This window comes from Bos indicus, chromosome 6 (genome assembly GCF_029378745.1).
Source record: "Bos indicus isolate NIAB-ARS_2022 breed Sahiwal x Tharparkar chromosome 6, NIAB-ARS_B.indTharparkar_mat_pri_1.0, whole genome shotgun sequence".
Lineage (NCBI taxonomy): Eukaryota > Metazoa > Chordata > Mammalia > Artiodactyla > Bovidae > Bos > Bos indicus.
This window is the reverse complement of record NC_091765.1, coordinates 16,291,889-16,316,602: the sequence shown is the minus strand read 5'-3', so window position 1 is coordinate 16,316,602 and position 24,714 is coordinate 16,291,889. Positions and strand designations below refer to the sequence as shown.

General features: G+C 40.6%; 1 protein-coding gene across 1 annotated transcript in view; it reads left to right on the top strand.

Moving 5' to 3' along the window:
* The first annotated feature begins 4,108 nt into the window (after positions 1 to 4,108).
* EGF (epidermal growth factor) overlaps positions 4,109 to 24,714 on the top strand; it is a 103,613-nt gene continuing 83,007 nt past the window's right edge. The window contains 1 exon segment of the mRNA XM_070791070.1: positions 4,109 to 4,292. Coding sequence (XP_070647171.1) covers positions 4,166 to 4,292 — 127 coding nt within the window. The 5' untranslated portion in view covers positions 4,109 to 4,165.

The following is a 24,714-nucleotide window of genomic DNA, read 5'->3' as shown; positions in this document are numbered from 1 at the left end:
GCGTCTATATGGATCGTAGTCTGCCAGGCTACTCTGTCCATGGGATCCTCCAGACAAGAATACTGGAGTGGGTTGCCATGCCTTTCTCCAGGAGATCCTCCCTACCCGGGAATTGAACCCATGTCTCACATCTCCTGCATTGGCAGGCAGGTTCTTTACCACTAGTGCCACCTGGGAAACCCTGTCAACAGTAGGCTTTAAAAGAAGAAATTTTGACTGATATGTATACACAGATTCTTGGTGAGTAGCCAATGGATTTGCCACTTGGCTTCCCCTATGGGTAAAGAATGGGGCTTCCCAGGTGGCACAGTGGTGAAGAATCTGCCTGTCAAGCAAGAGACACAAGAGCTTCAGGTTTGATCCCTGGGTCAGGAAGATCCCTTAGAGAAGGAAATGGCAACCCACTCCAGTATTCTTGCCTAGGAAATCCCAAGGAGATAGGAGCTTGGCAGGCTATATAGTCCATGTGTTCGCAAAGAGTCAAAGACTTAGAGTTGGATATGACTTAGTGACTATACAAAACAACACAACAACAACTCTTGTGAACAGATTATTCTTGGAAGCCTGACTATAATGTGGATTGTCATTCACACCTCAGTCTTCAGGGATATGCTACAATTAAAAGAAAAATATGAAGAGAAGTGTCCCAAATAGGTTTCTTCACATTTATCTTTTACTTGTAGCATATCCGTGAAGGCTGAGGTGTGAGTGACAATCCACATTATAGTCAGGCTTCCAAGAATAATCTGTCACAAGAGTTGTTGTTGTGTTGTTGTTTAGTCACTAAGTTGTGTCCAATTCTAAGTCTTTGAAACATAAGCCAGACCTAGACTCAGGATACTTTTGCCTTCCTGGCAGACAAGGGCTGTCCTTTCTTAACTTAGACTTTCTATGGACAAAATTTGTGTGTCTGCTAGATTACACAGCACAGATACAGATATAGCTCAAGCCCTGAACACAAATATTATGTGCTGATTTACTTTAAGAGTTGTATCCACCCATTGATAGACTGTGACAAGACTACTGAGGAACTGCTATGTGGACCAACTTCTTGCCTTTGGGGAAACCAACCAACCATTGTGAAAGAACTATCTTCCCTAAATCCTGTAAGAATTTTTTAAAATAGCCCCTCAATTAGTATGTATTGTAACTGATGATATAAACACAACTTCTATATATCAATTAGTAACTCCTTTTTCCAGATGTCTAGCACATTTTTTTAAAAGTTGCTCAGTCGTTTCTGACTCTTTGTCACCCCATGAACTATATAGTCCATGGAATTCTCCAGGCCAGAATACTGGAGTGGGTAGCCTTTCCCTTCTCCAGGGGATCTTCCCAACCCAGGGATCGAACGCAGGTGTCCCACATTGCAGGCAGGCAGATTCTTTACCAGCTGAGCCACAAGGGAAGCCCAAGAATACTGGAGTGGGTAGCCTATCCCTTCTCCTGCAGATCTTCCTGAGCAGGAATCAAACTGGGGTCTCCTGCACTGCAGGTGGATTCTTTATCAACTGAGCTATCAGGGAAGCCCAAAGGTTGGCCCACTGCTTTGGCCAGGAAATGAACCAGGGTCAGCTGCTTGGAAGGCAGCTATGCTCACCACTATACGACCAACGCTGCACAAACACATATCTAACATATGTTGACCATTTATATTGGAGGGGGAACACTTATTACTTTCCCCCCATGAGAACTTAGGTATTATGGACCCAAATATTATTCCCTACTTTGTCTGTCCCTAATATTAGCTTCTTCTTAGAACTGTTATGTAAGATTTTGCAAGGAACCAAAGAGTTACAAAATTTCATAGGTAAACATAATCGTACCTTGATAGAACATTCTGTTGTTACTATCATTGCTGCCAATAAGTTAATGGATGTAGAAGTTGATGTACAAAAGCATATTTCTCATTCATGGTGGGATTTTTTCTTTACTAAATGCCCTACTGCTCAAAAACTGTTTTCTGCATTGCATAATTCATTTCTTATTTCTTTGATCGCTTTATTTCTTTTGACTATCTGGAATTGTTATTTGACTTACAGAATTAAGAAGACTGCCCGTTTTATTTTGCCTTATTCCTATGTTATTTAGCTTAAATTATCCTAAGGCCAGCTGTTAGGGAAATTAAAATGGAGGAAGTCTTGTTCAGGCTTCAGAGGCAGGAGAGCAGGACTCTGACCTGCCTTGGACCTGCCTGGACATTGCCTGGATTCCGTGCCTGCCTACATGCATAGCAAGTCAGGCGGCACTTTAGATAATAAGCAAGGGAGTGGATCTTGGAATTCTTGAGCCCCTAAGAGTCTGGCCAACCCCTGGGGACTCAGAAGTTTTGTGATTCACAAAGTGAAATATATGGCATTATAAAAGTTAAAAAAAAAAAAAACAGAGCTGCATTTTTGTACGCAAACTGATAACGATATCAGATTGCAGCTTGGAATTATAAATGGGGAGTCCCTGAAACTGTAATTTGAAGTCTCATCCATGGGGTGGATACACCCTGGGACTCTTTCCCAACTGGAACTCCAGATTGCTGTTAACAAGAGACTTCCCAGTGCTGTCTAAGTCTGGATGTTCGTCATCCCAATTTGGTGATGTATGTGCTGTTACTTTTCTCTATTGTTTCTATTTCTCTTCTTTTAATGACTGTATGTTGAAATTAAGTCAAATAATCCTCTATTATATATTGAAATTGTATATTTGGGTGTAACAAGTGATTTCTTTTGTTAACGAATCCTTTGAACCTAAAACAAAATAAGAATTTTGGCAAAACATAAACTGGCACTGTGAGCAGGATTTGTGAAACAAAATGCCACGCTTTAAAAAGAAAGAGGTTAAGACTATTCAAGTTTTTATTCCCAGGTAGGAAGATTTGCCTTACTGCTCGCTAGCTACTGAATAGGGCATATCCACTGGATTGTGTGAGAACTGGGACCCCAAATTAAAGCGGGCCAAACTTTTAGAAGTTATTGAATGTTTGCAGCTTGGGCCACCCGAGAAAGGATAAGAATGTACTGCGCTGGGTTGAAGAGGCTGGATCCTCCTCTCTGCCTACCATAAGGTAACAAAAGTAAAACTTCCAGCAGAACAGTGCTATTAGCTTGTTTTTTTTCCAACACTGCTCTATGATAACAGTCCCCTCCTTTCCCTGCGCTCCTGACCCCTCATGATGTTTTATTATGGTCCTGCTGCAGGAAAGGGTGACTATGCATACTGTAACTCTTCATCTGGCATCAGGGATTTCCCTTTGATTTGGAAAGAATACTCTTTCAAATTCCGCTATAAAATATACGGGAGGGAGAAAGATAAAGCTCCAGGAATGTGCACTGGTGTTGACATTCACTCACATAATGAACTGAAGGTCAATTTTCTTTAGTATTGCTCAGATGAATGATCAATTGCTCTAAGTTTGCATTATCAGCAGTGCTATTCATCACTAATTTATACGACATGATTTAATGTTGTCTCCCTCCTGCCAGATGTTTAAAACATAGCCAATATTCAGCAGGTACCTCCAAGCCACCAAAAGCAACTCCATAGCCCCCCTCATGGCTCTTCACCTAGTTTTGCCCGAGATGCTCATGGTGAACAGTCAGGCTGTCTCCTTGGCAGTGGTACCGGTTTCCTGGAGCATGGAATTATTTGCAAACAGAGGCTCACTCAAGTGTTATTAAAGGAGAGGGGTGGAGCCAAAGAGGCTCTAAAAAGGAAAGAGGAATCATTCTACTTTTCAAAATGAGAAACCATGTTTGGGGAGGAATCGTATGTCCTTATTTCATCAAGGGTTGTGTTTGGAACTTTCCACCAATTCTTCCCTATTTTCCTTTTTCTATCCTTGGCCCTACAACTCTGCCTTGTCACAGTGAGGACAGCGGCAGGCCTCCAGTGCATGGCTGTTCAACTCTGTGAAATTTGTCATAAATGTGTCAGATATTTCTTACCAGCTTCCCCAAAACTTAGAGTTTCCCCTCAGGCTGCATTTAGATGCTGTCTTGAGTTGAAGGAGAAGGAGTAAGAGGGCAACAGCAGAGCAACAGAGGAAAAGATACCCCAGAGCTGCAGGCCAACCTGAGTGGACACACTGAGAGTCAGATGTGCCTACCTTGCCCAGGCTGTGCTCAGGCAAAGTCAGCTTCTTTGCTATTGAGAGTTCAAGCCCATCAATATCATGCTGCATTTCCTTGTCATTGTGTTGCTGGTAGTTTTCAAATTTAGTTTTGTTAGCCTCTCAGCCCTGCCGCACTTGAACTGTCCTGAAGGCTCTCCCTCTGGAAATGGGAATTCTACTTGTGCAGGTAAGTAATCTAACCAAAAGGAGTTCACATCTTCCCAGAAACTACCTTCTGATACCTGTTCGTTCCATCTTGTATACTTGGCATTTGTTTCCAATTTGTCTTTGGATGTGTATATTTGCTTCCTTTTTGTTTTCAATGCATGTTTATTTCCTTATTGGCTGTTAGGACTATAAACATCCTATTGGCTATTAGGACTGACTATAATAATTCAAACTATTCTTCTGTGTGTGAGTGAATAGGTCTCATTTTTAACTAGTTGAACATAAACCTCTGTCTTGGTTCTGATGTGAGGAGTGATTACTTAGTTGATCAGCTTTATATGGGAAATTGGGGAAACAGATGACTTTTTAAAAATTTTGAAACTGTCTCTAAGCCATAAATAAAAAACATCATCCTTTGAATAACTTTGTGTAGGAACTAAGAGGTTGCTAAAAACCAGTGAAAAATGGGGAGGGAATTGGGAACAGATGTAATTCCTTCATTGTGAAAGTTAAGCTAAATTTCAAATTAAACCTCCTTGCATTCTCCCTGACAGCTGTTTCTGAGGCTCTGATGCAGTGCCAGTTTTAGTAACAGGTGCATTGTAACTTTGGGAACTGCTAAGAAATGATAATATGCCACAGCCCCTCTCATATTAAATGAGTTCTTAATTAAGAGGAAGTGGGAATTCTACTGAATGCAAAACAGCAATCCTGAGTAAGAATTTATTTTAATCCTTGGTGGCTCTCCAACCTGTTGCTGAAATAGGGCAGTCATTTCCACTCACTAAAGGGCATAAACTGCCCTAATATTCCTTTCTTGTCATTTTACCCTTTTGAGAAGAGGTCTGGCTCCCCAGAAGAGGTAGATTGAGGGAAACAGTAAATTTCCCAGAAGAGAAAGAGAAGCCTCTGGAAATTAGCACAAAATAATGGGAATAAAGGGAACAGTTCTGAACCAAACTGCTGACATTGGGCTCCTGTCCTGGCTCTCCTGTAAAGGAAATTACATGGATGAGGAGGTCAAGTCTCTGTCACCAGGGAGCACTCACTGGAATGGGTGAGCAGAACCCTAGGGTATTAGAAGGCAGGACTGAGTTCTAATTATCTCTGGGTCCCCAGCACCTGAAACTGTCATAGTTTATACTCAGTAAATTCATGGTTTATACTCAGTAAATTCTTGCTGAATGAATGAGTATCCCTGACTTGATAATGCAAGTCCTAAACAATAAAAACAAAAAAGGAATGACAGGGACTTTCCTGGAGGTCCAGTGGTTATTCTCTAAGCTTCTACTGCAGGGGGCTCAGGTTCCATCCCTAGTCTCATTGGGGAACTAAAATTCCACATGTTGTGCAGTGCAGCAAAAAAAAAAAAAAGACAAAAAGCAAAAATAACCCCATGAGCCGGTGACTCAGCTGTTGGAGGCAGAGCTTTTGAACACAGTTTTTGTCGAGCGGCCTGGACCCTCTTTGGGTTGGGAGAAAGTAATTGGCAAGTGACTACAGCCAGGCATCTGCATGGGATGCAAAAAGAGAGTGGGAACCAGTCAAGAAGCAGAAACTTCAGAGAGAAAAAATAAGATGCAAATGAACCTCTGTACATGGCTTTAGAGTCTCAAGGAACTCGCTGCTAACAAGGGACCTACACCTCGTGCTTCTCACTAGTCCCTGCTGGTGGCACAAAAGTGCCTTCACTGAGGCTGGTTGAAGAAATAAACCTGAAGCCCAGGATAGAGACAATGAGTTAGGAGGACTGTGTCACAAAATGGAAGGTTTTAGAGGCAAACATACCTCATTTCAAATCTATGCTACCTAGTTAATACTGGAGCTATAATGGAATATATTGTAATTCCTTGGTGACTCAGTCAAGTAAAGGATCCATCTGCAATGCAGGAGGCCTCCTGCAGCACAGGTGACCAAGGTTCAATCCCTGGGTCTGGAAGATCCCCTGGAGAAGGAAATGGCAACCCACTGCAATATTCCTGCCTGGAAAATCCCATGGACAGAGGAGCCTGTGGGCTGCAATCCATGGGATCGCAACAGTCAGAAATGACTTAATGACTAAACCACAACTACATAGTGGAATATTGCTGAAAAATTATAATACCCCCTTTCGGAATTGTTGTGGGGATCCCATGGGATAATATGGGAAATGCACTTACCACAGAGGCTGGCAGATTGTGCTTAATAAATATTCTCTTGGCTCCATATCTTGGCTAAATCTCTTTGATCAAATCATGTCACAAGATGCCTTATTTGAGCACTGCAGTGACATGGCCCAGACCCCATGGAGGGAGGAATGTCTGGATGTCACTTTGTGACTCTGACTCTTTGCTCCTTCATTCCTTGCAAGTCAAAGGCTTAAAGCCTCTACTTGACACTCCATGTCTTATGTTAGCCAATAACTGCCCAGGTCGCACCCTATGCCCATGCATTTCAGAGGATATTATTTCTCCTTTCTAAATAGATATGGTGCCATCATCTATTTTTCCTCTAATTAGATTTTACTTGCCTTATTCCTCACCCTTGGCATTGAGACAGACCACGTGTGGCCAGCCTGACCCAGGAGGAAGAATCCTTCCTGGTTCTGATTCAGGTAACTTTATGCCATGTTGTCTTGAATGTGACTATGAGCCTGATAAACCAAGTGGTAACAGAGACGTGGGTTTTCTTTTCATTTCTCCCCTCCCCCATGCCTCCTGCTGCTATTGCTTCTTTTTGTTTTTTCTAATCACTGAGTATTCTGTTAACTTCTGTTTGGGCTACACTACAAAAGGAGAGCAATAAGAAAAAGTGCTGTCAAGTGGCCTTTGAACTTCCAAGCCTATTTTCCTTGGAGAATAAAATTTTATTTTATTAAAATAAAAATAAAATAAAAATTTTCCTTGGAGGAGAAATAGCAATTGAAAAGGAACTTTTCCTGTTTGATGTCTCTGCCTGCACTATTTATATGAACTTTCCTGGCTCAGAGGTTAAAGTGTCTGCCTGCAGTTCGGGAGACCTGGGCTCGATCCCTGGGTGGGGAAGATCCTCTGGAGAAGGAAATGGCAACCCACTCCAGTATTCTTGCCTGAAGAATCCCATGGACGGAGGAGCCTGGTGGGCTACAGTCCACAGAGTCAAGAGTCGAACACGGCTGAGTGACTTGACTTTCACTTTCACTTTCCTAGTAAGTAGAGTGACGAAGAAATGCAGGCCAAACCTCAGCACTAGTCAGCCATCTGGGGAGGTCACCTTTAGCAGTAAACAGTGAAATCACTGATTTCAGCACTGGCTAGGGTTTGGTCAGCTTCCCTGTTACGTGCAAACCAGAGTAGTTCCATGATCAAAATCTGGTTTATTTTTTCAGCTAGAGTTATGCAAAAGCTTTTTCAAAAAAAAAAAAAAAAACAAACTGCTCAGAAATTACAGGAATGATCTTTTATGAATACCACATGAATAAAACCATCCCCTAAGTCTTTATGGCAGAAAGTGAAGAGGAACTAAAAAGCCTCTTGATGAAAGTGAAAGAGGAGAGTGAAAAAGTTGGCTTAAAGCTCAACATTCAGAAAACGAAGATCATGGCATCTGATCCCAGCACTTCATGGGAAATAGATGGGGAAACAGTGGAAACAGAGGCAGACTTCATTTTGGGGGGGCTCCAAAATCACTGCAGATGGTGATTGCAGCCATGAAATTAAAAGATGCTTACTCTTTGAAAGGAATGTTATGACCAACCTAGATAGCATATTGAAAAGAAGAGACATTACTTTCCCAACAAAGGTCCGTCTAGTCAAGGCTATGGTTTTTCCAGTGGTCACGTATGGATGTGAGAGTTGGAGTATAAAGAAAGCTGAGCGCTGAAGAATTGATGCTTTTGAACTGTGGTGTTGGAGAAGACTCTTGAGAGTCCCTTGGACTACAAGGAGATCCAACCAGTCCATTCTGAAGGAGATCAGCCCTGGGATTTCTTTGGAAGGACTGATGCTAAAGCTGAAACTCCAGTACTTTGGCCACCTCATGTGAAGAGTTGACTCATTGGAAAAGACTCTGATGCTGGGAGGGATTGGGGGCAGGAGGAGAAGGGGATGACAGAGGATGAGATGGCTGGATGGCATCATCAACTCGATGGACATAAGTTTGAGTGAACTTTGGGAATTGGTGATGGCCAGGGAGGCCTGGCGTGCTGCGATTCATGGGGTCGCAAAGAGTTGGACACGACTGAGCGACTGAACTGAATTGAAGTCCTCAGTGGTTCCCGGTCTTTGAAGGGGTAGTAGAGCTTAGTGGTGAAGTCACTCAGTCGTGTCCGACTCTTTGCGACCCCATGGACTATAGCCCACCAGGCTCCTCCGTCCATGGAATTTTCCAGGAAAGAATACTGGAGTGGGGTGCCATTTCCTTCTCTAGAGGCTCTTCTCAACCCAGCGATGGAACCCGGGTCTCCTGCATTTCGGGCAGATGCTTTACCATCTGAGCCACCAGAGAGCTTAGTGGTAAAGAGCTTCAGTTTTGGAGTCTGCTGGCCTGAGTTCAGATCCCAGTTCTGCTGCTTGTGAATTGTGTGTCTCATTGTCCTCACTGTAAAATAAAGATAATTACCCCTTCTTCCCAGGACTGTTGTCAGGATTGTGTTAAAACATTTGTTTTCAGTTCTGGCTGCATGTTAGAACCACTAATAGGGTTAGCACCTGGGCAATGTGAGTCAGAGTCTTCTCTGGTGGTGGAATCTGGGCATTTTTTTTTTTTTTTATTACCCTCCCTTGGTGCTTCTAATAGGAATAATGGGCAGTCTGGGTTCAGGACCGCTCAGTTGTCACATAACTGAGTAAAGTGCATAAAATGGTAAAGTGCATAAAATGGAGCCTGGCATGTAATGAGCTCTCAATAAGTCTTGTGTGCATGCATGCCAAGTCACTTCAGTTGTGTTCAACTCTTTGCGACCATAGGCACTGCAGCCCACCAGGCTCCTCTGTCCATGGGATTCTCCAGGCAAGAATACTAGAGTGGGTTGCCATGCCCTCCTTCAGGGTATCTTCCCCACCCAGGGATCAAACCCATGTCTCTTGGGTCTCCTGCATTGGCAGGCATGTTCTTTACTACCAGTGCTACCTAGGAAGCCCCTCCATAAATCTTAGCTTGTATTAATATTTTTATTGCAGTTAACGTTATTTTATTGGTGGTAATAGTAGTAGTATTCTCTAAAGCTCCAATACTTTGGCCACCTGATATGAAGAACCAACTCATTGGTAAAGATCCTGATGCTGGGTAAGATTGAGGGCAGAAGGAAAAGGCGATGACAGAGGATGAGATGGTTGGATGACATCACCGGCTCAATGGACATGAGTTTTAGCAAATTCTGGGAGATAGTGAAGGACAGGGAAGCCTGGCATGCTGCAATCCATGGGATCGCAAAGCATCAGACATGACTGAGCAACTGAACAATGACAACAATTTTTTATAGATATGACTTAGTTTCTTCTATAATTAAATTTCTTTTACACATGGAAAAATGCCATGTTGAAAAACTTGCTAATAGTTTTATAGCATTACAATTTGTATTCAAAATAATTTCAACATACATAGCTTGTATTTTTGTGCTCAGAAGAAAAGTTTATTAAAAATACAAAACCATATCAAACTGGTTTGAGTGAGTGCCCCCGTGGAACTGCGGCTCCAGCGATTGTCTTTCTGTGACGTCAACTGATAAAAAATTTCACTGAGTGCAAAGTAAGTCTGCTTGTTAGGCTTCTTGCCAGCGGTCACTTAAACAGCAGCAAAACCAAGCCAGTATGCATTTAAATCTCTTATGTATTCTTTCCTATGTTTGGAACCACTTTTTTAAGATTTGTAAAATTGTTGAGGGCATAGAAAGAAATGATAAATTAGTTCAAGTGAATTTACATTTGGGGGCTTGTCGTGGGCTGTCCCTTTTATTTGACATTCAATTTAGAAGTTGGAAGGTGAGAAATATTTGCTTATTTGAATAGAGCAAGTGTTTCCCATCAAAGGTAAATGGATCCATAATTTGGCTTTAAATTCAAAATCTTACTTTATCATCTACAAATTTGCCTTCATGAAAATCTAGTAACATATTTCCTTATATAGTATAAATGGCTGAGTTTTTTTTTTGTTTGTTTTACCTTCCTTAACCTCCAAACTCCCTTCCACTTTAAAAAAGTTAAAATGTGGACATATGCTCCCAATACAGTTTTAATTATCACTTACGTTAGTTATATACACTATTATTATGAACATTATGAAACACGTTAGAAAACATTTCTAACGTTTTCTTTCCACACAATAATGAACCATCTTACAGTCTCTAAGTGGTACACATCCTACTTGGGAGAGACTGTTTCAGAGAAGTAGTAGAATGATGAAATAAATGTTACATCCTTCTTTATTAGCTCAGCTCCTTTCAGTTAAGCATGAAGAGAAAAGCAAAAGGACTGCTAATTATTTTTCAAGTAAAGGGGGGTTATTTATAGTGAATACCTTTTCTCATAGTGTGTAGTTGTAGCAATTAAAATTGATCTCCCCAGTTGGCTAACTTCATGCCCCAGGATCCCTCTTGCATATGGTAGGGTTGCACTGAAATTCTACCTTAAGGGTCAGAAGAGCAGACTACATCCCTACGAATGGACTGGCATTTCGTAAGTTCCAAAGCTCTATGGCCTGCTGGGGTCATAGTATCTTAGAATTTTAAAATAAAAACCGTCTCATCTCCAGCCCATCTCCCCTCCTTTGTCTTGGAGAATTGCTGGGCAGGGATGGTGACGTGCAAGGAAAGGTTCTGCGTCCACTTGGTCCTTCCGCTGAATCATTGATGCCTCTGTGGCTTGCTTCCCTCGTGTCCCTTTCCCACTCCAGCACCTCATGCCCCTGTCACCCTGTTTCCTTTCTTAAAAGAGCTTTGGGTGTGAGGGTACAGACTTTAACTAAAAACTAAGGGCAAAACAAAAACAAAGTCATGGTCACATCCTGATCCAGCACATCAAACAACTAGAACAAAATGTTTTTCATTCTTCTACTTAAAAGTCATCATTGTTTTATGTGGAAAATACTTAGTTACCAGTTATCTCTCTTAAGTGTGACCCTCCTGCCATGATAGCCACCCCTCTTTCGCTCTCAGTGACCCTTGATCTACATCTGTTTCTCTTATCTTGGCCTCCTTCATCTATTTCAGATGACTTACATCCTTATGTAGAACATTGTAGATATCTTCTTCCCCCAATTCTGTTTTTTAAAAAAATCATATCCTAGGCCTCTGTTTATAAATAATCATTTTAAAACCTTAAATTACTACATAGTACACTGAAGTGTTGTAGTAAAAACAAAATAGATGTTTTTCAGAAGTTCTGGCCACAGATTAAACCAGTCTTTACAATTTTCTTTCCACAATGGGAGAAGGTTAAGTTTGAGACAGAAGAGGAGATCTTGGAGGCAGGACCCAGGTGTTGGGAATACCATCTGAAGAGGAGACCTTTCCTGAACTCTTGGGCTAGGAAGGGGCTGCGGAGTTCTGGGGTTGGAGGAGCCCTTTCTCTGGCCTGGTGGACACAGGTCAGAAATGAGACAGGGCACTGCCATGGAGGAGACCTTCAGAGGTCTGGCCTTAGCCAGCCATTTTAAGGTGGCTTGTTCTTATTTTCTATTAAACCAGTGTGCATGTGTGATCAGTCGTGTCTGACTTTGTGACTCTATGGACTGTAGCCTCCCACGCCCCTCTAACCATGGGATTTTCCAGGGAAGAATGCCAGAGTGAATTGCCATTTCCTCCTCTAGGGGATATTCCTGACCCAGGGGTTGAACCTGAGTCCCCTGCTTTGCAGGCAGATTCTTTACCCCTGAGCCCTCAGGGGAGCCCCTTTCTATTAGTGACTAGTGACTATTAGTCACTAGTTTTTAAAGAAGAGGTTATTAAAAGTCAGAGATTGATCTCACTTGCACTGAGGAAAACAAGAAAAAGGCCAGTCGCACATTTCAGATGAAATGGGAGAATGAGTGCAGGTAGGAGGGACTGTCTTCCATAAGCTCTGTGGCCTCACAGTGTTGTGGGCAGAGTGGGAGGAGAACGGATGAGAGTGCCAATGGGTAAAGCTGAGAGAGGCAGAGTATTGCCCAGTCAGTGTCTACTATTAGGAGAATCAAACAGTTTGGATTACAAACAATTACTATGTCTCCTCTCTTATTTTTATCATTGACTTGTAAGTTCTATTGTATTAATTTATTTAGATTAACTTTACATAGAAAGACACTTACTCCTTGGAAGGAAAGTTATGACCAACCTAGATAGCATATTCAAAAGCAGAGACATTACTTTGCCAACAAAGGTCCATCTAGTCAAGGCTATGGTTTTTCCATTGGTCATGTATGGATGGGAGAGTTGGACTGTGAAGAAAGCTGAGCGCCAAAGAATTGATGCTTTTGAACTGTGGTGTTGGAGAAGACTCTTGAGAGTCCCTTGGACTGCAAGGAGATCCAACCAGTCCATTCTGAAGGGGATCAGTCCTGGGATTTCTTTGGAAGGAATGATGCTAAAGCTGAAACTCCAGTACTTTGGCCACCTCATGTGAAGAGTTGACTCATTGGAAAAGACTCTGATGCTGGGAGGGATTGGGGGCAGGAGGAGAAGGGGACGACAGAAGATGAGATGGCTGGATGGCATTACCGACTCGACGGATGTGAATTTGAGTGAACTCTGGGAGTTGGTGATGGACAGAGAGGCCTGGCGTGCTGTGATTCATGGAGTCACAAAGAGTCGGACACGACTGAGCGACTGAACTGAACTGAACTTACATATCGTCTCTCAATCCAGACAGTTAAAAAATCAAACATAACACCTCAGATGAAAGGAAACAAAAATTCCTTAACTGGAAAATATATCTTCTAAAATCTGTTCAACATTCTTAATATTTTAGTCACTTTGATTATAGTGGAGAAAAATTGGAGAAGAAATTAGTAACTTTCCAATATATGTAAATTACCTAATCTATTTCAGCAGTTATTTTAATGAAGCAGTTTTGTTTGTTCTGAACAAAAAAAGATTCAACAACTAGCCTGAATAGCTAGAGAACTTTTTCAGAACATCCAGGCCAGTTTTAAAGAATGTACTTTTCTTCAAGGAATTTCTCAATATTTTTCAAAACACTCTCAAATTCCATAAAACAGCTTAGTGTTAAGTTGTAGTAATAACTCCAAATTTGAGCAATCCTAGAGCTAAGGAACCAGAGAAGGCAATGGCAACCCACTCTAATACTCTTGCCTGGAAAATCCCATGGACGGAGGAGCCTGGTAAGCTGCAGTCCATGGGGTTGCGAAGAGTCGGACACGGCTGATCGACTTCACTCTCACACATTGGAGAAGGAAATGGCAACCCACTTCAGTGTTCTTGCCTGGAGAATCCCAGGGACAGGGGAGCCTGGTGGGCTGCCGTCTATGGGGTCGCAGAGAGTCGGACACGACTGAAGTGACTCAGCAGCAGCAGAGCTAAGGAACAAAATGTGAGCTTCATTATGTTGTAGTTTCTAATGTTAAAATTAACTTTAAGAAAGAACCAGGAACAAAAATAACAGCAACAACAAAACCTTGACCATCAGAGTGTAATTGTCCCCACTGTTTACTTCTTGCCTCTAGGTCAGTACTTTCATCCAGAATGCTAATACTGCTCACCATGAAGACAGTATTATCTGGATATTAGGTGAACCAGGAATGAAGATTTATTTTGTAGACATTCTTTTTTAACAATAATGTTAATAAATATTAGCTTTGTATATTATCACTCCAGGCATGTCCCCAGCTGTTCCAGTTGTTGGGATCCATGATAAGAAGATGACTGAGATCTGGGCCTGGAGGATGAGTGATGTTTTTGTCAGGTGAGAAGAAGAAAAAATTACTTTAAATAGAAGTGACCTTTATATTTCTTGAAAGGTCTTGCTGTATCAGAAAATATTTTATTTTATATGGCCAATGTTACTAACCTCTGCGGGCAGTTGTAGACTAAAACATAGAAGTATGTTTTTCTTTAGGAGATCTTTTTCCTTAACATCTTCATTCAAAGCTTTCCTTTGATGCTGGAAATTAGTTAATGTGTAGAAATTTCAGTCTCTTTAGCTGAATACAAGGCGGGAATGTCTGTTCTCATCACCTCTTGACCTTTCTGAGTCTGGAGTTTGAATTGGTTGTATGCACCTGTCTTCACTGGATTCTCCCAAGCCTAGCCATGCTAATGTCACTCAGTGTCTGGATTTTCCAGGATACTCCCTGGAGTTTGTGTGAGTGTGACAGTGATTCATGGTGTGCACTGATTTATTTGCTAAGCCCCATCCAGTGTAGACTAGATGAAGGCTTTCAGAGGAACACATTACCTGCCTCCTCACTTCAGGGCTGCCTGTCAGGGTGCTATGGATCAGCTTTGTGTGTAGTAAGTAGACCTCATTCATGAGGTGGTTCTTTTTGTGGACGCTTGGTAGCTAGGATACAGACAGCCCTAACAACCTCAGAGCAGCTGTCTTATTCTTTAGCACCTGGCTTGTCAGTTGAGAAATAGTATTTTATTTCATTCGTTTCAATGCTTTTCTAGTTAAAATTTGAAGAATTTGAAGAATCATCTTGATTGATCATCTTTAAACTATCCTTGAATAAATAGGTCAAAGATGGAAGGTTCTTGAATCTCAACACTGTCATAATATGTGACTGCTGACACCAATCCTCTGCGTTTTGGGTCCTTCCCTAATGAGGTTTCAAAACATGCCCAGAGGTAGAACCTACTAGGGATCTTTTGGTGTTTCTTTCCTTCTCTCTGAAGCTTACAATTATTCTGTTTACTACAGGAACTTAAATTTTTCTTGGTTTACAAGGAAATTACAAAGGTTACTATCATTAATGGTGCTTTACCCAGTGTGTGGAAATGTATGTCTTTTAAGATTCAACCAACGTTGTTGAGAATTTTAAAAGCGCTAAGTGGATTAAAAGTCATTATGTTTTGGAAAACACATTTGAAACAAATTCTGAAATTTTAATATTTCTTGGCTCTTCTAATGAATCATGGCAAAAATTTCATGTAAGAGGGGAAAGAATAAGGTATGTGAAGAAAACTTTCCATTGTGAGCCTCAGCGCATTTAAAAAGCACCCAACAAGGTTCATGTAAGGATAATAGGAGATTGTCTTCCAACATCAAGGTGTTATCTTCTGCAACAGAAAGCTAAACAGAAGCACCTTCTGCATGGATATTCCTCTTTAATGCAGATTATGTTGACACATGTGAAATGACCAGGTTTTTTGCTACTAAAGAGACAGGATAAAGTGCCATTTTCAAACAGAGAATATATTTTAGACAGAGTGAATTTTGGTTGGTGCTTTACACAAGTGGATTGATTTTGTCCCAGGAAAACCTGGAGCTGTTTCAGACAGGTGGTGGTTCCCGTGCCCCACTCGCTTATCGCTTTGCATTGTGTGAAGGAATCCTCTCATGCCTGTCAGTGCACCCTGCCTGGCAGGTCCTGCTAGGCCTCAACTCCTGAAATGGACAAGGTCCAATTATGTAGTTGATATGAGATGTTAATACTTAGCTCACAGGATTGTTGTGAAGACTGAATGAATTTGCGTAAGGTGCTTAGAATCTTGCCTGACACACAGTGTGTTCCCATTAAATATTACCTATTATGCTACCAAACACAGTATGATAAGGCATATTAGAAACACCTTTGCTTTGTAAGTTTTCTAATACCTATTTCTTCAGATTTTCAACAATTCTTAGAGAAGTGTGAAGTTTGCTTCTTGGCATGAGCCAGGTCCTAGCAATCATCTTATCCTGGGTGTTCTCTGGTAGAATATGAACAATGGAAGTGGTAACTTAGGAAATAACTAAATTCCAATACTTATTTTCTTTTTGTTTCTGTCTGTCTAGAAACACTCAGAATGTAGTACCTATGGGCAAATAATTGTTCAACCTTTCGATGTAGGGAATATTGTTGTAAAGGTAGGAGAAGATAATTGTGTTAGTTATAAATAAGACCAATATCAAATTTTTTACCTTTAATAAATTTTTACAGATTTAATCAATTAGTTAATTTTGAGGACTTCTTTAAAAGAGTTGAGCTTTTTTTGTCTTTTGGGAGAGGTTGTTTGTTTTAGGTTATTATTTTATTTTCCTTATCAAAGCTCATAATGACACATTATTGATTTGGTATTTGAAGTTTAGAGAAGCAGAGAGCGGAAACCTTTCATAGAAAATAGGGGTTAAGACGGAAAATATCTATTTACGGTTTATCACAAGCTTAGACTTCTTTACAAAAATGAGGCAAACAGGGAAACTATTGAGTTCTATAGACAGGCAGGATGGGAATTGATATGTTAGATTAGAAAGGATCTTCAAAATCATCTAACTCAACTGCCTCATGTGACAGATGAGAGGTTGAAATCCAGAGAGATGAGGTAATGCATCAGGATCCTAAGAGAACTAGAACTCAGGACCCTCAACTCATTGTACAGAATTTACCAAGAACATGCTGCCCCCCACAACTGATTGTTGAAAGCCCACCAATGTTATGATTTCATTACTTCTTTCTACTGAAAAGTATTAATAGTGTTAATTTGGCTTAGGGAAAGTCCCTTATTAGGTCTCTATATTGAAAGCACTTGGAAAGTAGGACTATGTCCTCATAAATACACCAATACACCAATGAATTAATTTAAATCAACTCAACAAACATGTATTAAACATCAGTTGTATGTTTGGACTGACAGTGATGACATCACTGACTATGCCCACTATCCTGAGGGGACAGTGAGGTTCCCAGCTTAGAAGGTGAGCTGCAGGGTAGGCTACAGTTTACCTCATGACTTATGGGCTTTTATCAAAACTAACTCTTATAAAATCTGACAAGTGCCTTCAAAACCCTCCTGCAAAGGAAGTAAATATGGCAGATAATGCTAATAAACCCAAGAGGATAATGAGGGAAGAATAGCACTGACCCCTTATTCCTTGTTGACTGCATAAGGGATAACAATGTTTAGATTTGACCAAAAAAAGAGAAACTAACAAGAAGGAAGTCTTGGATTTACACTTATTATCGTTATTATTAGTGATAAATCTTGAAACAAGTGAAAATTTGCCTCAAAACATTAGCTAATGAAGCCATCAAGACAAGCAAGATATTTAGTAATGAGAATCCAGAAGGTAAAAATTAACTTTTTGTGATTTTCACAATTATGTTCAAAATTACAATATGTAAGATTACATTTACTAAACTTACTGATAAAATGTTACAAGGCTTCCTTGAGGTTCTTGACTTTATAGCAAAAATGGTACTTGTTCTTCCTGCTTTCCACTACGGTAAAACATGCCTAAAATAATACATGGAAAACCACATAACAACAGATTTAATGTGTTCTTTTGTCAGCAACTACTACTGAGAGCTTCACAGAAAGCATTACTAAAATTTTAAGAAAAATAATACAGTTTGAGAGTAAACGTGTTTCTGATATATCTCAGGTTATGGTATTTTCTAGGGACTACTAGTGAACATTTACTGAGAACTCACTACATGTAGGTGGAGAAGGCAATGGTACCCCACTCCAGTACTCTTGCCTGGAGAATCCCATGGGTGGAGGAGCCGGTAGGCTGCAGTCCATGGGGTCACTAAGAGTCGGGCACGACTGAATCGACTTAGCAGCAGCAACAGCAGCACTATATGTAGGGGAAAATTCTAAGGACTTGGCATGAATTTATTTAGTCTTCAAATAATGAAGTAAATACGATTATCATTTCCATTTCCAGGATGAAGGAACCTATGCACAGAGAGGTTAAGCAATGAACTGAAAGTCACACGGCCGTTATAGCTAATAGCAGAGCCAGTAACGAGTCCACATGGGTGTCTCCAGTGCCAGTGATCTTAGCCACATTTGTGTCACCTCTCTACTTCAGCAATGAAGTGTACAAAGAACTGAGATACCTTTTCATAAGCCAGTAAAAGAAACACGCATCAGAGAAGAAATTGTTTTCAGTAATCAAGGACTTCTTGACTTCTTTATATATTAACAAATATATTATGAAAAAAATAGTTCACCTGTACCCAGGGGCAGTAGAGCCGCTGCATTCACTGGAGCATCAACAAAAATTCTTGGGTGAGATAATAGTGGACCCTTGCCGGGAGCAGGAGCTCCACCCATGACAAAGGTCATGAGGAAGGAGGCTCGGCATACGCAAAGGCGGGATCGAGCCTCAGGAGTCCCCCTGGAAATTCTCGAGCATCTACCCCCAAAACCAGAGTCTGCCTACTTTCTGCTTTGTGCTCTCACCTACACCTCTGACTTTACGGGGGGCTGTCCCCCACTACCTCTCTCTGAAAAAAAGATTTAACTTACAGCTCCAGTTAATAAAGTTCCTGGGTGTGATAGTGTTTCAACCTACAAACTCCTTTGGAAGTCCTCTAGCCTGCCTGAATAGGTTTTTCCGGTCACATGTGATTGTTCAGAGCCTCCCGACTGTGAGAGGCATGAGATGTTCTAAACCGTCTAAATACAGAGTCCTTTGAACTGTTAAAAGATTGATTAGAAATTGTATTGGTGAAGGGTTTTTCACTTGTTGGGCCAATGTTTGCTGCTAAGTCTCCATATCCCTTACCTGCTGTGTCCCTGGCAGTGTATTGATTAATATGATTGGTGTAAGTAGTAGCTTTAATGTTTGTAACCTTGGACCCTTGAGTTAATTCTTGTTATAGCCCACCACACCTTTGCCCTATAGGAATGCAACTTTATCTAATGCTTTTGGAGGGTGGCGCCTGACTTTAGAATAATCACCTTTAGAGAAAACTAAGTTTCTTAAAACGTTAACAGGCCTCCGGGCCAGAAGATGATGCTAATCACCTAAACTTTTGCATATGATAAGTTTGCAGGAAGAAAGCCTGCCTTACTGCGTGACTCTACCCCTTCCCCCATTATCCTCTATGCATAACTTCAGGTATAAAAACTACTTTAGAAAATAAAGTGCGGGCCTTGTTCACCGAAACTTGGTCTCCCCATGTCGTTCTTTCTCTCACCTTCTGGCTGAATTATTCAGCCTCTTTTCTCCACTGAATTTCCTCACTGAGCTATCCTTATTTCAGCCTCTTCTCTCCACTGAATTTCCTCACTGAGCTATCCTTATTTAACCACTCTATATCCTTAATTAACATTTAATTAAGCAATTGTTTCCTGATCCTCGACGACGCCGTCCCTGCTTCGAATTCCCTGGATCCACCGGGGTTGGACCCCAGCAGACCCTACAGTAGAGTCTCCACAGTTTTGCAGGGAAACAGGGCAGCAAAAACACTGAAACTGGAATTGCACAAAATGCAGTGGGATGTCACTGATGTCATTACTCCTATAAAAACAAGGCTAAACTAGATTCTTTATAATACTTTGTAGTGAACAGAGAGTAACCATGAAAATGTTAATATTTGCCCTACATGCTTTCTGCAGAGTATCTGGAAGTAAAGCACTTATGACAACAATCAAATATTGCACATTTTTCTTTAAAAAAGAGACAAGTATTAAAAAAATTTTTTGTACCTTGTCTGTGATAAGTTGGTGTCACAGGTGTGCTACTCAAAAAATAACTAAAACAACAGAAATTTATCCCTCCACATTAAAGATGACAGTCTAATTGGTGAAAAAACAATTTGCTGATTGATGAAGAAAGTGGTTTGAAAACTGACGTTGGAAATGTTTTTTTCCATGTGATTTGGTTGTTGAATCAATGTCAATATGTCATTTATTAAAGACACTCATGTCTGCATTCTTAAAATTACTCCTGTATGCAGAATTTTCCAAACTGTTTTTAAAAACTTCTAAATAAAGGATTTTTCTCCCTTCAATTCCACTTGCTTAAAATATAAAATGCAACACCTGGTTAGTTTATATTTACTGATTAAAATTACAGGAAGGAAGAAATTTGCTAGTCTAATTCAATAAAATTTGTGAATAGCTGATAGATATAATTAAAAAGGCCTATTCTACGATTTTATAAATACAGCCAGTGAAGCATTTTCTTGTATTTGATATAGATATAATTGTGAAATATCCTTTTTGTCTATTACAGTTATCAAAGACTAAATAGCAAAACACAATGAACTTTTAACCAAAATTTTGAATTCCTATATCATATTTACCCTGGAGGAGGGCATGGCAGCCCACTCCAGTATTCTTGCCTGGAGAATCCCCATGGACAGAGTAGCCTGGTGGGCTACAGTCCATGGAGTCACAAAGAGTTGGACACAACCGAGTGACTAAATACATATCATATTTAATTTTTTTCAGTATTTGCAAATGAATCAGAAAGTGATGCATACTCTCAATTTACAACATGCAGAAGGACTTTTGGGACTGTGCAACATCCCCAGTTGGAAATGTCCCACAGAAAATAGAAAATATAAGGGGAAAACTCAGAGAACAGGTCAAGGTGGTGACTTCTAAGTCGTGCTGTGTGTGTGTGTAACATCTGGAAAAACTTCTGATGCTTTAATGTTAAGGGAATGCATTTTAGTCTGGTAGCATCAATCTTTAAATAAAATTGAGCATAGTTTATGCTGATGAGCTGAGGGATAAGCCTGCTTACTTAAGATGAACAATTACCTATAGCATAAGAACCTTCTAACAGTGTTCACTGTTCTTCAAAACGGTATTATTTTTAAAAATATTTATCTATTTTTTTGGCCTTGCCAGGTCTTAGTTGCAGCACATGGGATCTTAAGTCTTTGCTGCGGCATATAGGGTCTTTAATTGCAGCATGTGGGATCAACTTCTCTGACCAGAGACTGAACCTGGACCCCCTGCATTACAAGCAGAGTCTTAACCACTGGACCAGCAGGAAAGTCCCTCAAACTGCATTATCATTAGTTTTTGTAAAAAGTTATACTGAGCTGTGGTATTAGCAGAGTGATAATGGAACAGACTAGAAAGTCCAGAGAGAGACTTACATAAAAATAGTAATTTGATCTTTGACAAAGATGCCAAAGCAATTCAACAGAAAAAGGATAGTCTTTTCAACACAAAGTTGAATTTATTAGACATCTACAAGCAAAATAATTAACCTCAACCTAAACTGCACACCTTATACAAAGGTTAACTCAAAATGGATCATAGCTCTAAATTTAAGATGTAAAAGTTTAAAGCTTTTAGAAGAAAACAGAAATCTTTATGTCCTGGAATTGAGAGGTCTTAGAAATGACACACCAAAGGCATAATATACAAAGGAAAAATTTTGTCAAATTGTATCTCATCAAAACGAAAACTTCTGCTCTACAAAAGGCAATGTCCAGAGGATGAAAACACATGTCATGTGCTGGGAGAAAGCAGTTGCAAAGCATGTGTCTGACAGAGGGGGGTTCCCAGGTGGCTTGGTAAAGAATCTGCCTGCCAATGCAGGAGACACAAGAAACTCAGGTTTGATTCCTTAGTCAGGAAGATCCCCTGGAGCAGGAAATGGCAACCCACTCCAGTATTCTTGCATGGAAAATTCCATGGACAGAGGAACCTGGTGGGCTGGACATGACTGAGTGACTGAGCATACACACACACATCTGACAAAGGGCTTGTATTTAACATATATATAAAAAAAAAAAAACCTTTCAAATTCAATAATAATAAATAATATAATTAAAAATGAGCAAAAGATTTAAACAGATATATTCACCAAAAGGATATAAGGATGATAAATAAGTCCGTGAAAAGATATTCACCATTGTTAATTACTTCAGGCTGAATAGGGACCCCAAATATATCTATGTTTTAATTCCTGGAACTTGTGAATGTGACCTTACATCCCAAAAGGGATGTCACAAACGTAATCTTGAGATAGGGTAATTATTCTGGACTTTTAGGTGGATCCCAAATGTACTCACCAGCATCCTTATGAGAGGGAGGCCAGAATGTCAGAGGAGGAGGAAGATGATAGAAACAGCTGCTGCTGCTGCTAAGTCACTTGGGACAGCAGCCCACCAAGCTCCCCCGTCCCTGGGATTCTCCAGGCAAGAACACTGGAGTGGGTTGCCATTTCCTTCTCCAATGCATGGAAGTGAAAAGTGAAAGGGAAGTCGCTCAGTCTTGCCCGACTCTTAGCAACCCCATGGACTGCAGCCTACCAGGCTCCTCCGTCCATGGGATTTTTCAGGCAAGAGTACTGGAGTGGGGTGCCATTGCCTTCTCCAGATAGAAACAGAGAGACATTCAAAAATGATACGCCAGTGGAATTGAAGATGGAGAAAGGGGCCATGAATGCACGGATTACATTATATATGGGTTGCAATATATTATAGAATTAGGTATAAAAATATCCAGATGATATAGAATCCACTGAAAGGACCCACTTTCTAATTAGTTCCTAGAACACGGATGGATGCAGAGGTCCCAGCCTTTTGGTGAGATGCCTAGAACATGTGACCCAAAGTGGGTGTCTGGACAGATACGAACTACAAGACACTCAACAATGAATTCCTGATGAATTCAGTTCAGGATAAGCATGATATTTAAAAGTTAAACTCTGTGATCAGAAAGACATGGCTTTAAATCTCCAGTTGTTATTGATTGGACATGTGACTTGTAGCAAGTTAATGGCTCTAAACTTCAGTTTCTTCTTTTGTAAAATGAAGATGCCAAGAGCACCTACTTCCTAACATTACACAGTGAAACCAAATACTGTGCTTAATGTGCTACCCAGAGGTAACACTCAAGAGGTTGGCTCTTACTATTATGGTAATAGGCACAACCCACCCTCTTGGAGAATCAAAGTGTATGATAGCACAGGAAAGACTGAGCAACTCTGTTGAACAAATTTAATTTTGTGGAACTTACTAGCCTCAGTTACTGTCTTGAGGACCTGGCAATGGGTTCTCTTTAGCTGATAATTAGCAAGTGGTTGAGGGTCAGGAAGGGGCTATTTTTTGCTTCAGGTGATTTTTACCACCATTCAGGGTCTAGAGTGGCAATCTTCACATTTTTCAGAGCTTTTCTTACAGACTTAAGGTTTTGTAACTGAGCAGGACCCAATGGGACCTTCCTGCAACAGACCTCTCCTCCCCCTTACCCACTGCTTCAGCTCCTCTCTGAAGTACCTACATAACAGATTTGATGCACTTTTCCTGAGTTGTTTTACAGGTATTAATCCCCCCCACCAAATGGAAGTAATTAACTATTTGATGACCATGAGCACATAGCCCTCCCGACACACACCTATTGGTGCCTAAAGGACTGATATTGTTAACCCCTGGGGCACTGTCCAGTTACCTCACCAATCAGAGAATTGTGTGTGAGCTTATCTCACAGTCTGGGACGCCCCCTGCCCCCCCGCCCCCCTTCTATTATAAATGCTTTGCAGAAAGCCATCGGGAGTACAGGGCTTTTGAGCACTAGCTGTTCCAGGCTTTGTATGGCTTCCTACAATAAACACTGTGCTGTCCTTCACCACAACCTGGTATCAGCAGCTGAGCCTTACTGCACACAGGCAAGCAGACCCAAGTTTGGTTTGGTAACAATTTAAGTTCACATCTCTTTTCTCACCTTCCTAGATGTGTTATTATTTTCTAAAAAATTTTATTGAAGTACAGCTGATTTTCAGTGTTGTGTTAATTTCTGCTGTACAACAGTGATTCAATTATACATATATATTTATAGTCTCTTCCATTATGGTTTATCACAGGATAATTCCCCATGCTGTGTAGTTTGACCTTGTTGTTTATCCATCCTATATATAATAGTTTGCGTCTGCTAATCCTGAACTCCCAATCCTTCCCTCTCCACCCCTCCCTCCACACCCCGCCTTGGCAACAAGTCTGTTCTCTGGGTCTGAGGGTCTGTTTCGTAGTTATGTTCATTTGTACTGGATTTTAGATTTCACATATAAGTGATATGTTTCTCTCCTTCTTACCTTGCTTACTATGCTAATCTCTAGGTCCCACCGTGTTGCTGCAGATGGCATTAGTTCACTCTTTTTATGGCTGAGTATATTCCATTGTATCACATCTTTATTCATTCATCTGTTAACGGACATTCCACATCTTGGCTATTGTGAATACTGCTGCTATGAATATATGGGTACATGAATCTTCTTGAATTATGGTTTTCTCTGCGTATATGCCCAAGAGTGGGATTTCAGGATCATATGATAATTTTATGTTTAGTTTTCTGAGGGCCCTCCATACTCTTGCCATAGTGGCAGCATCAATTTACATTCCCACTAACAGTGTAGGAGGGTTCCCTTTTTTCTATACTCTCTCCAGTATTTGTTATTTGTAGACTTTTTAATGATGGCCATTCTGACGGGTATGAAGTGACATCTTTTTCTTTCCTACTTACTTTGCTTTTCTCTAATAATTAGCGATGATGAGCATCTTTTCTTGTGCCCATTGGCCATCTGTATTTCTTCTTTGGAGAAATGTCTATTCAGGTCTTCTGCCCATTTTTTGATTGGGTTGTCTGGGTATTT